Raw genomic sequence first — 16,195 nt, 5'->3', positions numbered from 1 at the left:
TACTTTTTGAAATATTAATGTTAGTGGTGTTTGTCATGAGGTCACGTTGCAGAGACTTTCTGGAACTCGACGTCTCCCTTCCTCAAGACAAAGTCAAAGAAGTGTCGGAAGTGGCGGTGGCCCACATCAATGCAGCCGTGGTGGAGTTGAGGAGACTGTTCCTGGTGGAAGATCTGGTGGATTCGATCAAATTCGGGGTCCTGCTGTGGACGCTGACTTACCTCGGGTCTTGGTTTAACGGGATGACTCTCATCATTATCGGTATTTTTGAACGTAATGCGGGTGAGAGCGGTCGATTGACGGGTGTTTTGCAGCTTGGGTGGCCCTTTTCACTCTTCCGAAAGTGTACGAGGCAAACAAGACCCAGATCGACGCCAATTTGGAGATCGTGAGGACCAAGTTGGCCGAAATCACGTCAAAGTAAGTAGGAGGCGGGGCGAGTAACGGTTTTAAGTGGTTTTTGGCGCAGGGTTAAGGCGGCCATTCCAATTGGCAAGAAAGCAGTGGAGGAGAAGAAGGAGCAGTAATTGTTTCGCAGGAAAATAGATGGGCGATATGATGTCACAGTCGTGTCGGATAAGTTTTCAATTTTAGCTATTTACGAACAATCGTATGATTTTATTCCTTAAATTCCATCCTGAAATTCAAAATATATATACTTTTTTGTATATACACTGTTTATTTATTGTTGTATTGTAATACATAAATGTGTCGTGCAACTCTACTGTGTTTATGTATTACATGCGTTCTTATTTAAGCGTAAGGAATATTAAAATATAAATTTTATGATTTGTTTTCGTTTTATTTCGTTTTTTGTGTGCTGGTTTGGAGGCGACGTGGCTATTAATATTAGGTGATAAGGATTTCTTAGATTAAAGAGAGGAATTTTCGAGTAATCCTACACGTGTATAATAAAATTTACAATATACATTAATTTTTTACTTACATTACTACTGAACATAATTTTAGTGATTGTGTTGTTCTTTATGTGATGCTGTAGTACGAGTGAGCACGCAATTTCTATTTGCCAAGTAATATAAGCAAAGATTATCGACTGTTAAAAGATCAGTTCAACTGATGGTGTAAATTTCCTTTATTTTTAACACTTATAATATTAATGTAGAAGTTATTTAAGTTGTTTCTTCGCGCCGAAGAAACGTGAGTAAAGCCGTACTAATGTTCGATGTCAATGTTACGTGTAACTTTACACTCATTGAATGAGATGTTTATCATTAAATTTCAAAATGATTGTATGAAGACCAAGTCATCTACGAATATCTATAGTTATATATGAAAAATTAATTATAGGCAAAAGAAAATGTTTAATAATTGCTATTTATTTATGTTAGACATAGGTTTAACCACTTTTATTCGTTGCTCTTGTTTCGTAAAGTTGATGTAAGTTGAGGTGAATATGTTATTTTAGACTGTTGCATACTTTTATATAGCTTTGTATTTGCTTTATGAGATTATTAAATTGTTTACAAGCGCTTAACTCTTCTTTCATTGATCCACCCATTCCACGAGAAACTCGCTCCTCCGTACCTTTCATATATCATCAAATGTCGCACGAGTAGGAAAGGTCTCTGGACGAGTCCACATATATTTAGAATTTTTACGATGGACGCAGAATTGACTGTTGTATGAACGGTAATTAATATTCGACTGGACGCAGCAACCACCATATCGTGTACCGCATGCCGTATTAACCGAATGATGAATGCACATCGTTCTCCTTTCGTACGTTAAATGAAGGACTTTTCGTTGAAACTAGATTCGAATTTAAAGTAGTTTATTAGGAGTAATAACATGAATTTAACATCGATACATACAGACATTTTCTACAGTTAAGTTACGCTGCAAGTATTAAGCAAAAGAAAATTATTCTAAACCATAAATACCCAAGTGCACTACGCACTAAAAATTAAATAATCATAATATTGCAAATGATCGCATCACAAAATAAATAAAAAATCACGTAATTATGATAAAATTTGGTCATAAATTCTCTATATCTCACTAAATATGCTAGCAGCTTCGTTAACAAGTGTCGCTGAAAAATAGTGTACATTTTAAAAGTGTACAGCTTGATAATTTGCTACGAAAATATCAGAATTAATACAAACAATACAAAAGTCTCAGTACTTTTTTTTTAGATCTCTTTATACTTTACCCTAAATGAAAACATTAATTTAAAAGGTACAAATTTAGTGATTTTCTAGTTCAAATGGAATCCTTTTTCTTTAGTAGCTGCTAAGAGTCTCTGTCGTAAAATTTCCTCGGTGGGGTAATCAGGTAGCTTGAGATAATGGACACACGTATTAACAGAGGGATATGAACCTTCTCCTGCATCCACTTTCCTCACTATGGTGAGCCGTGGGTACAGGTTGGCTAGACCACCAGGTGGCAAAGAACTGCAACCGGTAGTGAACTGGAGGAACGCTTTGCGCTCTTCCGGCGACATGTCCACCAACACGTTGACAAAACGAAGGAAACCAGGACTGAAAACCAAAAAACCATATAAGTACAATCGCACGCAAATGTTTTGAGCCTATGGGCGGATCGTTTTTGCCTGCCCTCACCGAAGAAGGCGGTCCTAATCTTTCAAGGGCAGAATTTGTAGGTAGGCTCAAACTACAACGAAATTCACATTTTACCCTATAAAATTTTACATACCAGTTCTCTCGAATTTGTCGGAGAAGATTTAGCAGGTAGTTGTTCCCATAAAATAATGGTCACTTTCGTTCGTGAGTAACGATAGTCCGGACATGAATTATTTTGCTTTCTAACATCTTTCGACCAATTGTTCCGTATAAAAAATTTCATCACTTTTTCAAATAAAATACTCTTAAAAAAAAAACGATATTGTCGTTGAGTGACATGTAACTGGCATAATAATAAAAATGTGCCATTTTTGTTAACTGATATTTTTTTCATAAATGTCGCAAAATTATTACATTTGTGTAATCATCCCCACCAATAATGTGATGACGTCACTTCAAATTTATGCATAGTAAATGGGTTTTAAATTGTATACAGTAACATAGTCCTACACATGTAGTTTATGACTCCGTGTTGAGTCTTTATCCGAAACGTCCAGATTTTTGGGAAAAAAATCAAAATTATAAAACAATATTTTGCAATTTAATTTTGAATTTGCAAAATCGAATACTTTGAAATCTTGCAGATGTTTTAAAATCATGATAAACATGATACATTTTTTATTAAAATATATTTGCTTATCCCCTCTAAAAAATTTATGACGTCACCTCAAAATTTTGCAGAATAAATCCTATCTTAAATGTATAAAATATGATGAGTTTTATACTTGTGATTTATCACTGCATTGATATTTTTTAGATTTGGTTATACAGGGTGTCTCAAAAAAGTTAATGACTGATTCAATTTATTTTATTGAAGAAATCAAGAATAGCAAAACTGAATACTTTGAAATATTGTAGATGTTTTGAAGTTTTTGTAAGCATGGTAACTTTTTCGAAAATTTGATTAATCAAATATGCGTAAAATCAAAAATCGGAAAAACTGAAATTCACTAATGCAAAAAACAGAAAATCGAAAAATACAAATCGTAAAAATCGAAAATTTAAAAATGGCTAATCAAAAAACCGAAAATTCAATGAATCAAATACCTAGGTCGATCGAAAAGTGGAAATTCACAAACCTCAAAAATTGAAAAATCGAAAATTGAAAAACGGAAAAGTCAAAAATTTGTCATATTGAAAATTAAAAAAATCAAAAACAAAAATAAAAAAAATCAAAAATTAAAATAATCAAAATATATAAAGTAAAAAAAATTGCAAAGCCTAAAAACTGAAACGAACAGAAAAATCGAAAAAGCAAAAAATTGGAAAAACAAAAATTCGAAAAATCTAAAATCGAAAAAGTGGAAAATGGAAAATCTGAATAAAGAAACTTGAAAATTCTGAAAATTGGAAAATCGAAAACCAAAAAATTGGAAAGTAACAAAATCTAGTCTAACAGTTGCGAATGGAAAAATTGAAAAGCCGAGAATTCTAAAAATCGACAATGGACAAATTGAAAATCGCAAAATTTAAATTGAAAAATTGAACATGGAAAAATCGATGAATTGAAAAATCGAAAAGTCGACTACTCAAATTTTTTAAAAATCGAAAAATCATAAAATTTGGATTTTTCAGCCAAAATTCTAATCATCGAAACTCTGAAAACTGAAAATCGAAAATTCTGAAAAGCGGAAAATAGAATATCGAAAAATTTCAAAGAAAGAAAATTGAAGTCTAAAAACCGAAGAATGGAAAAATTAAAAATCAAAAATTCGAAAAATCAAAACCGAAAAATTTAAAAATTTAAACAGAAAATCGAAAAATCAAAAAGCTGAAAATTGAAACTCGAAAATTTGGAAAATCGAAAAATAAAAAAAATTAAGTCTAAAAGCTGAAAAATGGAAAACTGAACAATCGAAAATTTGATAAATCAGATACGTGAAAAACAGAAAATCTGAAAATACAAAACTAGAAAATCAAAAATCTAAAAATGGAAAAACCGAAAATCTGAATAAAGAAACTTGGAAATTCTGAAAATTGGAAAATCGAAAACCAAAAAATCGGAAAGTAACAAAATTGAAGTCTAACAGTTGAGAATGGAAAAACTGAAAAACCGAAAATTCTAAAAATCGACAATGGACAAATTGAAAATCGCAAAATTTAAATTGAAAAATTAAACATGGAAAAATCGATGCATTGAAAAATCGAAAATTCGACTACTCAAATTTTCTAAAAATCGAAAAATCATAAAACTGAAAAATCCAAAATTCTAATCATCGAAAGTCTGGAAACTGAAAATCGAAAATTCTGAAAAGCGGAAAATAGAATATCGAAAAATTTAAAAGAAAGAAAGTTGAAGTCTAAAAACCGAAGAATGGAAAAATTAAAAATCAAAAATTCGAAAAATCAAAACCGAAAAATTCAAAGATTTAAAAAGAAAATCGAAAAATCAAAAATCTGAAAATTGAAACTCGAAAATTTGGAAAATCGAAAAGTAAAAAAAATGAAGTCTAAAAGCTGAAAAATGGAAAACTGAACAATCGAAAAATCGAAAATTTGATAAATCAGATACGCGAAAAACAGAAAATCTGAAAATACAAAACTGGAAAATCAAAAATCTAAAAATGGAAAAACCGAAAATCTGAATAAAGAAGCTTGGAAATTCTGAAAATTGGAAAATCGAAAACCAAAAAATCGGAAAGTAACAAAATTGAAGTCTAACAGTTGAGAATGGAAAAATTGAAAATCCGAAAATTCTAAAAATCGACAATGGACAAATTGAAAATCGCAAAATTTAAACTGAAAAATTAAACATGGAAAAATCGATGCATTGAAAAATCGAAAATTCGACTACTCAAATTTTCTAAAAATCGAAAAATCATAAAACTGAAAAATCCAAAATTCTAATCATCGAAAGTCTGAAAAGTGAAAATCGAAAATTCTGAAAAGCGGAAAATAGAATATCGAACAATTTAAAAGAAAGAAAATTGAAGTGTAAAAACCGAAGAATGGAAAAATTAAAAATCAAAAATTCGAAAAATCAAAACCGAAAAATTCAAAGATTTAAAAAGAAAATCGAAAAATCAAAAATTGAAGTCTAAAAGCTGAAAAATGGAAAATGAACAATCGAAATTTCGAAAAGCCGAAAAATCGAAAATTTGATAAATCAGATACGTGAAAAACAGAAAATCTGAAAATACAAAACTAGAAAATCAAAAATCTAAAAATGGAAAAACCGAAAATCTGAATAAAGAAACTTGGAAATTCTGAAAATTGAAAAATCGAAAACCAAAAAATCGGAAAGCAACAAAATTGAAGTCTAACAGTTGAGAATGGAAAAATTGAAAAACCGAAAATTCTAAAAATCGACAATGGACAAATTGAAAATCGCAAAATTTAAACTGAAAAATTAAACATGGAAAAATCGATGAATTGAAAAATCGAAAATTCGACTACTCAAATTTTCTAAAAATCGAAAAATCATAAAACTGAAAAATCCAAAATTCTAATCATCGAAAGTCTGAAAAGTGAAAATCGAAAATTCTGAAAATCGGAAAATAGAATATCGAAAAATTTAAAAGAAAGAAAGTTGAAGTCTAAAAACCGAAGAATGGAAAAATTAAAAATTAAAAATTCGAAAAATCAAAACCGAAAAATTCAAACATTTAAAAAGAAAATCGAAAAATAAAAAATCTGAAAATTGAAACTCGAAAAATAAAAAAATTGAAGTCTAAAAGCTGAAAAATGGAAAACTGAACAATCGAAAATTCGAATATCAAATATCGAAAAATCGAAAATTTGATAAATCAGATACGTGAAAAACAAAATCTGAAAATACAAAACTGGAAAATCAAAAATCTAAAAATGGAAAAACCGAAAATCGAAAATTCAATGAATCTAATACGTAGGTCGATCGAAAAACTGGAAATTCACAAATCTGAAAAATCGAAAATTTGCAAGATTGAAAAACCGAGAATTGAAAAATCAAAAAACCGAAAAATGGAAAAATCAAAAATCGAAAAATAGGAAAACTGAAAATCTGAATAAAGAAACTTGGAAATTCTGAAAATTGGAAAATCGAAAACCAAAAAATCGGAAAGTAACAAAATTGAAGTCTAACAGTTGAGAATGGAAAAATTGAAAAACCGAAAATTCTAAAAATCGACAATGGACAAATTGAAAATCGTAAAATTTAAATTGAAAAATTGAACATAGAAAAATCGATGAATTGAAAAATCGAAAAGTCGACTACTCAAATTTTTTAAAAATCGAAAAATCATAAAATTTGGATTTTTCAGCCAAAATTCTAATCATCGAAAGTCTGAAAACTGAAAATCGAAAATTCTGAAAAGCGGAAAATAGAACGAAAAATTTAAAAGAAAGAAAATTGAAGTCTAAAAACCGAAGAATGGAAAAATTAAAAATCAAAAATTCGAAAAATCAAAACCGAAAAATTTAAAAATTTAAAAAGAAAATCGAAAAATGAAAAAATTGAAGTCTCAAAGCTGAAAAATGGAAAACTGAACAATCGAAAATTCGAAAATCAAATATCGAAAAATCGAAAAGCCGAAAAATCGAAAATTTGATAAATCAGACACGCGAAAAACAGAAAATCTGAAATTACAAAACTGGAAAATCCAAAATCTAAAAATGGAAAAACCGAAAATCGAAAATTTGCAAGACTGAAAAACCGAGAATTGAAAAATCAAAAAACCGAAAAATTGAAAAATCAAAAAATCGAAAAAATGAAAATCGAAAAAACGACGATCGAAAAAAAATCAAAAAATCGAAAAGTGGAAAATCGGAAAGTAACAAAATTGAAATCTAAAAGCTGCAAATTGCAGAACCATAAAAACTGAAACAAACAGAAAAATCGAAAAACCACAAAAGCGGAAAAACGAAAATCGAAAAATCGTAAAATCAGAAAATAGAAAATCGAATAGTCGAAAAATAAAACAACCGAAAAATCGAAAAATTTTATGATTAATGGAAAATCGAAAAATCGAGAATAGAAGAATTAAAAAACTGGAAAATTGAAAAATCGGAAATCGAAGAATTAAAAGCGTAAAACCGAAAATTCAAAAATCAAAAAAATCGGACAGTAAAATATAATCGAAAAATGCAAAAAAATTGCGAAGTCTAAAAACTGACGAACAGAAAAATCAAAAAATCTAAAAATGGAAATACGAAAAATCGAAAATTGAAAGAATGGCAAATTAAAAAATCGAAACACCGAAAAATCAAAAAAACGAAAAATTAAAAAATCGAAAAACGAAAAAACTGAAAACTCGAAAAATCAAAATACCGCAAATTTGAAAAATCAGAAAATTAGAAAGTAATAAAATCGAAAAGTTGATAGAAAAATGGAAACTGAAAAATCTAATTCGATGAAACTGTTGGTCGAAAAAACGAAAAATCGAAAATCGAAGTGACCTTTTTTTGAGACAGGCTGTATAAATAAATCTAAAAAATATTACTGCAATGATAAATCACAGGTATAGACTCATCATATCAAATTTTACGATGACGTCATGCATTTTTTGGCGAAGATAAGCAAATACATTTTGATCGTGGCTTTGAAAGTATTCTTCGACTTTCGTTCCATTTCAAAATTTACTCTTTGTATATTTCAGTGGTCACAACGAGTTCACTAACTACGCTGAAGTATGCAAAGATTAAATTTGTCACCGAAAAGATGTCGGAACGGATAAAATAAAGCGTCAAATATGATTGATAAACTTTAAACCAAAATTAAGAAGTTTATGAACTGAGCATTTTTTTTGCTTTTTGAAATGTAGTACACTTCAAAAAATGTCCGTGACTTACTTTAATAATATAGAATATTAGTGTGATTTTGAGCATATTCTCGATGTTATTAGAGCAGGACAGGTTTTTTTTTCTAACTAATTGACAAGATTTCAAAGTATTCAGTTTTGCAATTAGACTCATCATATTCTGAACATTTTAGATAGGGTATTTATAAAATGACTAATTCAGAGTAAGAATTTGGTCAACACGTAAATTTCGTTGTAGTTTGAGCCTACCTACAAATTCTGCCCTTGGACGATTTGGACCGCCTCCTTTGGTGACGACCGGCAAAAATGATCCGCCCATATATAATTGATTGTACGAGACGCCTATGACCCGCACGGGATCCTTCACCCACCTGTCTTTCGTGTAACCCAATTTGGGCTCGGTATAATTGATGAGATCTTCTCTAGTCCACTGGGGGTTCTGGTCACCGCACAACATAATCCTCATCTCCTCCGGACTGAAAGCCGCTAGCTTCTCCATCGGGAAAACCGTGCAGAAGCCTTTATGGAAAGCATCGAGTTGCCTCGCAATCCCCTTATCCAAACAAAACGCCGTCGTCAGCTCGGCGTACTCCTCGATGTTCTCTATGTTAACCTCAATGTCTGCCCCGTTCCCCACCAACTCCACCGCCGAAAAGCCGAACGCGCTCGAGCTCGGCGAGTACGTGAACGTCAACGCCAAATCCTCCAACAACACCGGCCCCGAAGCGTGATTCAGACACATGTTCTGTATCTGGTGCGTCTTCGCTTCCATCGAGAGATTATGGTCCTGCATAATTTTATGCTTCTGTTTGACTAATTCCCTAATTTGCTTCAAAAAATTCGCTCTAATGTAATCTATGTCGTGGAGGTCGTCCTCGTTGAGGATGCCATTGTACCACGGCTTCTTATCTTCTACGATGATCTTCGGGGGATCCAACTCCAGCTCCTTCTCGCTCTCTTCCGAGATGAGACTCGACGTCATGATGTCCTCCTCGCTGCACTTCTTCACCCCCGCGAACCCGATCCTCTCGTTCACGGTGTTCTGGATCTCCCCGTGACACATCAACTTCAAAAAGCTCTGACTCAGAGGAAGATCCACGAGCCGGTTGTCTTGCAACACCTTCGCCAGGAAAACTCCTAGGAACCAGAAATACTTGACTGCTTTATCACAGATTTCAGAGTTCTGCGGCAGCGGCGCCGGGAATAACCCTGCCGGACGTCTCACGTAGTACCCCGGAGGCTTCACCCCCTCCCCCAAGTCCACAGTCTCTTGCATGTCGATGGCGTCGTCGTCGCAGATCCACATCGCTAAATCCCTCCGCTGCAACTCAGCCGCGACCAAAGCGTAAAACTCCAACGTTGGTCCCAAACCCGTCCCTTCTTCACCCAAGAACTCCACCTCCAGGATGCTCTTCCTGTCCGAATGTATCTTCATCACTTGCATCGCCCAACTGAGAATCTCCTCTCCTCTAGGAACTTTTACTCTTTCGTGTTTCAGTCTGCCCACTCTGAACTCGTGCGGTTCGTCGCGGCGCGGCGACAACCCCGTCGTGCGCTGCCGCTCCATCGTGACGTCACGCTGGGTCTGCAGCCAGACGATACTCCGCGACGCCCCGAACGCAGTACAATTGAAATACAAGTGGCGGGTCTCGAACGGGAACAGGAACGGACAAGAGTGGTTCAATTCCTCGCACCACGCCGGCAAGCTGGAACTCGACAGGACCAACGGGTCTTGGATTTGCTGCAGGAGCTTGTTGGTGATTTTCTTGCTCGTATACTGGTCGGGGGTGATCTCCATACTGTTGTCGAGAGAGTTCAAGTCGGGTTCTTTGGTCGTGGTGATGACGAAGAGGTGGCGGAGGAGCTGAAGGACGTCCTCGACGGTACAGTTGGAGACTGACGGGGTCCCGGGGACGGGCGTGCTCGGCGACAGGGTGGTACCGGCGACGGAACTGCTCCCGCTGCGGGAGTAGAGGACGACGGGAGTAGCGCGGCCCTCCTCCGAGTCGTACGTACCATCGTCCTTCAATTCGCGGTACACGATTCTGCAAAAAAAATTCAACCCGGATTCATAAACTACAACTACAGGAGTATGTTAGCATTGTTTAAGTATATTATAGTTGGACAACCTATACGGACAATCGCTTTCCCATGTAGAAAAGAATGAATATATATTTTACATCTCAAAAATTCGGAAATCGAAAAATTCAGGCCAAAATTGAAAAATCCAAAAGTTAAAAATTGAAGAATTTAAAAATTTACAATCAAAAATGTCGGTAAATGGAAAATACAAAAAATTAAAAAATTAAAAAATAGAGAAAATGAATAATTATTAAGAAATTGGAAAATCGAAAAATCGACAAATGAAAAATCTAAAATTTTAAAAATTAAAAAATTGACAAATTTAATAATCCTACAATTTAAAAAACGAAAAATCGATTTTTTGATTTTTCAATATTTCAATTTTTGAAGGTGTTCGATTTTTCGATTTTTTGATTTCCCCATTTCTCCATTTTCCATTCTTTTTCGTTATCTCAGTTTATCGATTCTTCAATTTTCTGATTTATCGATTAATCAATTTTTCGATTTCTCGATTTCCTTTTTCTTTATTGTTCACTTTTCCGATCTTTCAATTTTTGTTTTTTTAAATTTTAAATTTTTCGACATTTCAATTTTTCGATTTTTCAGTTTTATAATTTTTTGAGATTTCCCGATTTGTCGAGATTTCGATGTTTCGTTTTTTCGAAAAGTTAAAAGTCGAAAAATCAGAAAACCGAGAAATCGAAATTTTGAAGATTCGAAAAACTGAAAAATCGAGAAATCGGAAAGTCGAAAAATTGCGAAGAAAAATAACAAAAATTTTGAAAACGGAAAATCGAAAATGCAAAAAGCCGAAAAATTGAAAAATCAAAAAAATCGAGAAATCTAGAAATCCAAACAACAAAAAAGTGAACCTCGAGGCATCGAAACATGAAAAGATCGTGAAATCGAAAAGTCCAGAAATCAAAAAATCGAAAAATAGAAATATCGAAATATCCCAGACTTGATAAATCGAAACATCAAAAAACAGAAAACTAGGGAAATTGAACAATTGAAAAATCGAATAATTCACTAATCAAAAAAATCTTAAATTTGAAAAATCGAAAAAGTAGAAAATCGAGAAATTAAAAAATCGAAATTTTGAAGAACTGAAAAATTGAAAAATCGAAATAATGAAAAATTAAAAAACTGCAAAAAACCTGAAATACCTAAAAATTGATGAGCAGGTAAATTGGAAAATCGAAAAATTGAAAAATCAAAGGAAAATTAAAAACTGGGGAAATCCAAACATCAAAAAATTGAACCTCGAGGAATCGATCGTGAAATCAAAAAGTCGAGATGGGTTGAAACATAACAAAAATTGAAAACTAGGGAAATTGAACAACTGAAAAATCGAAATATCGAAATCTCGATCAATCGAGAATAGAAAAATTGACAAAAATTAAGAAATCGAATAAATCAATAATCAAAAAAATCTTAAATTTGAAAAAACGAAAAAGTAGAAAATCGAGAAATTGGAAAATCGAAATTTTGAAAAATTGGAAAAATCGAAACACTAAAAAATTAAAAAATTGCAAAATTGAATCAACATATTGAAAAATTCCAAAACTGAAATACTGAAAAACAGAAAATTCAAAAGAGCAGAGTCGAAAAATCGAAATTTTAAGAAGTGGAGAAATGGAAATATAAAAAAATAGATTAATTGAGAAATCCGAAAACTAAAAATTCAGAAACGTCAAAATTTGAAAAATAAAAAAACATCGAAGAACTGAAAAATCGAAAAATCTAAAATTTAAAACATTGAAAAGTTAAAAAATCCTAAAACTGAAAAATGGAGAAATCCAAACATCAAAAAATCAAAAAAATAAAAATTCGAAAATCTAAAATTTAAATATCGAAAAACTGAAAAATCAACGAATCGAAAAGTCGAAAATTTAAAAAATTGTAAAATTGAAAAATCGGATAAATCAAAAATCGAAACATCGAAAAATCGAGAAGTCGAAAAATCAAAAAATTGAGAAACCGAAATAGGGCAATATCGAAAAATCGAAAACATAAATATGGAAAAATTGATAAAGCGAGAGATTGAATAATCAAAACATCGAAACATCCGAATCTCAATAAATTGAGATCTCAAAAAATTTAAAAATTCGGAAATTTGAAGAATTAAAATATAGAACTGGAAACTCGAGAAACCGAAAAATCCAGATATTTAAAAATTAAAATATGGAAATGTTGAAAAATCGAGAAATTGAAGTATAAAAAACAAAAAACTGAAAATCCAAAAATAAAAAAAAGAAAAATCTAGAAGTCGAAAAATCAAAGAATCGAAGTATTGAAAAATATCAAAACTGAAAGAAATATCCAAAAATTGAGAAATCTAAAAACCAATAAAGCGAAGTCGAAAAATCGAAGAATTGAATAACTGAAAAATCGAAACTTTGAGAAGTGGGAAAATCAAAAATAGATTAATTGAGAAATCAGAAAACTGAAAATTTAACGCAAAAATTTGAAAAATTGAAAAATTTAAATACTGAAGAACTGAGGTCAAAAAATCGAGAAATCGAAAAATCGAGAATTTAAAACATTGAATAATTAAAATACCGCAAAATTGATGAATCGAGAAATCCAGTTCAATTTGAAAAATCGGGACATTGAAAAATTGGAAAATCCAGAAATTGAAAAGCTCAAACAAAAAAATCGAAAAACCGAGAAATCTAAAAATCGGAGGATCGAGAAATTGAGGAGTCGGAAGCCGAAAAGGAAAGTTAAAAATTGAAAAATTCAGTAATTGAACAATCAAAACAACGAAACATCTGAATTCGATAAATTGAGAAATTAAAAAATTGAATAATCGAAAATTTAAAAAAAAAAACTGGAAAATCGAAAATTAAAAAAATCGAAAAATTGAAATATAGAAGAATTGAAAACTCGAGATATCGAAAAATCTAGAATTTTAAAAAATGAAATATTAAAACGTCGAAAAGTTGAAAAATTGAGAAATCGAAGCTTTATTAAACAGTCGCAGAATTAAAAAATCTAAAGTTTACAATAAATTGAAAATCCAAAAAGTAAAAAATCGAGAAATCAAAAAAAATCCATCAATTCAAAAATCGAAAAGTCGAAAAATTGAAATATTGAAAAATCTCATAACTGAAAGAAATATTCAAAAAATTGAGAAATTAAAAAATTGGAAAATTGAGAAATCGAAAATCTAAAAAAGCAAAATCGAAAAATCGTAATCTTAAAAAATCGAAAAATTGAAGAATTGAAGGTGTGAAAAATCGAAACTTTAGGAAGTCCAGAAATGGACAAATAAAAAAAAAATACTTTAGAAATCGGCAAACTGAAAATTTAGAAACGTGAAAATTTGAAAAATTGAAAAATCGAAATAAAAAATTGGAAAATCAAAAAGCCAAAAAGTCGAAAAATCGGGAAATCCACAAATCAAAACAACGAAAAATTAAAAACTGAATCATCGGGAAATCAAAAGATCGGTATATCGAAAACTCAAAAATTCGGAAATCGAAAAATTTAGAAATTAAATCAGGCCAAAATTGAAAATACAAAAAATTAAAAATTAAAAAATAGAGAAAATGAATAATTATTAAGAAATTGGAAAATCGAAAAATCGACAAATGAAAAACCTAAAATTTTAAAAATTAAAAAATTGACAAATTTAATAATCCTACAATTTAAAAAACGAAAAATCGATTTTTTGATTTTTCAATATTTTAATTTTTGAAGGTGTTCGATTTTTCGATTCTTTGATTTCCCCATTTCTCCATTTTCCATTCTTTTTCGTTATCTCAGTTTATCGATTCTTCAATTTTCTGATTTATCGATTAATCAATTTTTCGATTTCTCGATTGGCTTTTTCTTGATTGTTCACTTTTCCGATCTTTCAATTTTTGTTTTTTTAAATTTTAAATTTTTCGACATTTCAATTTTTCGATTTTTCAGTTTTATAATTTTTTGAGATTTCCCGATTTGTCGAGATTTCGATGTTTCGTTTTTTCGAAAAGTTAAAGTCGAAAAATCAGAAAACCGAGAAATCGAAATTTTGAAGATTCGAAAAACTGAAAAATCGAGAAATCGGAAAGTCGAAATATTGCGAAGAAAAATAAGAAAAATTTTGAAAACGGAAAATCGAAAATGCAAAAAGCCGAAAAATTGAAAAATCAAAAAAATCGAGAAATCTAGAAATCCAAACAACAAAAAATTGAACCTCGAGGAATCGAAACATGAAAAGATCGTGAAATCGAAAAGTCCAGAAATCAAAAAATCGAAAAATAGAAATATCGAAATATCCCAGACTTGATAAATCGAAACATCAAAAAACAGAAAACTAGGGAAATTGAACAATTGAAAAATCGAATAATTCACTAATCAAAAAAATCTTAAATTTCAAAAATCGAAAAAGTAGAAAATCGAGAAATTAAAAAATCGAAATTTTGAAGAACTGAAAAATTGAAAAATCGAAATAATAAAAAATTTAAAAACTGCAAAAAACCTGAAATACCTAAAAATTGATGAGCAGGTAAATTGGAAAATCGAAAAATTGAAAAATCAAAGGAAAATTAAAAACTGGGGAAATCCAAACATCAAAAAATTGAACCTCGAGGAATCGATCGTGAAATCAAAAAGTCGAGATGGGTTGAAACATAACAAAAATTGAAAACTAGGGAAATTGAACAACTGAAAAATCGAAATCTCGATCAATCGAGAATAGAAAAATTGAAAATTTAAAAAATCGAATAGATCAATAATCAAAAAAATCTTAAATTTGAAAAAACGAAAAAGTAGAAAATCGAGAAATTGCAAAATCGAAATTTTGAAAAATTGGAAAAATCGAAACACTAAAAAATTAAAAAATTGCAAAATTGAATCAACATATTGAAAAATTCCAAAACTGAAATACTGAAAAACAGAAAATTCAAAAAAGCAGAGTCGAAAAATCGAAAACCTGAATAATCGAAAAATTGAAGAACCGAAGAACTGAAAAATCGAAATTTTAAGAAGTGGAGAAATGGGAAAATAAAAAAAAAATTAATTGGGAAATCCGAAAACTAAAAATTCAGAAACGTCAAAATTTGAAAAATAAAAAAACATTGAAGAACTGAAAAATCGAAAAATCTAAAATTTAAAACATTGAAAAGTTGAAATATCCTAAAACTGAAAAATGGAGAAATCCAAACATCAAAAAATCAAAAAAATAAAAATTCGAAAATCCAAAATTTAAAAATCGAAAAACTGAAAAATCAACGAATCGAAAAGTCGAAACATCGAAAAATCGAGAAACCGAAAAGCAAAAAATCGAAAAACCAACAAATCGAAAAATAAAAAGACAAAAAAATCGAGGAGTCGAAAAATCAAAAAATTGAGAAACCGAAATAGGGCAAAATCGAAAAATCGAAAACATAAATATGGAAAAATTGATAAAGCGAGAGATTGAATAATCAAAACATCGAAACATCCGAATCTCAATAAATTGAGATCTCAAAAAATTTAAAAATTCGGAAATTTGAAGAATTAAAATGTAGAACTGGAAACTCGAGAAACCGAAAAATCCAGATATTTAAAAATTAAAATATGGAAATGTTGAAAAATCGAGAAATTGAAGTATAAAAAACAAAAAACTGAAAATCCAAAAATAAAAAATAGAAAAATCTAGAAGTCGAAAAATTAAAGAATCGAAGTATTGAAAAATATCAAAACTGAAAGAAATATCCAAAAATTGAGAAATCTAAAAACCAATAAAGCGAAGTCGAAAAATCGAAGAATTGAATAACTGAAAAATCGAAACTTTGAGAAGTG

At 30.6% G+C, this 16,195-nt stretch overlaps 2 protein-coding genes across 19 annotated transcripts in view; one reads left to right on the top strand and one right to left on the bottom strand.

The window, feature by feature from the left end:
* Positions 1-791, top strand: part of LOC135141039 (reticulon-1-A) — a 66,252-nt gene extending 65,461 nt beyond the window's left edge. For all 8 annotated transcript variants that reach the window (XM_064071865.1, XM_064071863.1, XM_064071867.1 and 5 more), the window contains 3 exons: positions 53-261; positions 315-420; positions 470-791. In XM_064071865.1, the coding sequence (XP_063927935.1) occupies positions 53-261; positions 315-420; positions 470-527 (373 nt within the window). In that variant the 3' untranslated portion in view covers positions 528-791. The remainder of the gene's footprint in view (positions 1-52; positions 262-314; positions 421-469) is intronic.
* A 984-nt stretch (positions 792-1,775) lies between these two features.
* LOC135141036 (E3 ubiquitin-protein ligase Ufd4) overlaps positions 1,776-16,195 on the bottom strand; it is a 59,955-nt gene continuing 45,535 nt past the window's right edge. For all 11 annotated transcript variants that reach the window (XM_064071852.1, XM_064071853.1, XM_064071854.1 and 8 more), the window contains 2 exons: positions 8,710-10,383; positions 1,776-2,501 (listed from right to left, as the gene is read on the bottom strand). In XM_064071852.1, the coding sequence (XP_063927922.1) occupies positions 2,219-2,501; positions 8,710-10,383 (1,957 nt within the window). In that variant the 3' untranslated portion in view covers positions 1,776-2,218. The remainder of the gene's footprint in view (positions 2,502-8,709; positions 10,384-16,195) is intronic.

The sequence above is a fragment of the Zophobas morio genome, unplaced genomic scaffold, assembly GCF_036711695.1.
Source record: "Zophobas morio isolate AGI-343-1 ecotype UQ-CSIRO unplaced genomic scaffold, CSIRO_AGI_Zmor_V1 ptg000041l, whole genome shotgun sequence".
Classification (NCBI taxonomy): domain Eukaryota; kingdom Metazoa; phylum Arthropoda; class Insecta; order Coleoptera; family Tenebrionidae; genus Zophobas; species Zophobas morio.
The sequence above is the reverse complement of the archived record's forward strand: the minus strand, read 5'-3'. Positions and strand labels throughout refer to the sequence as shown.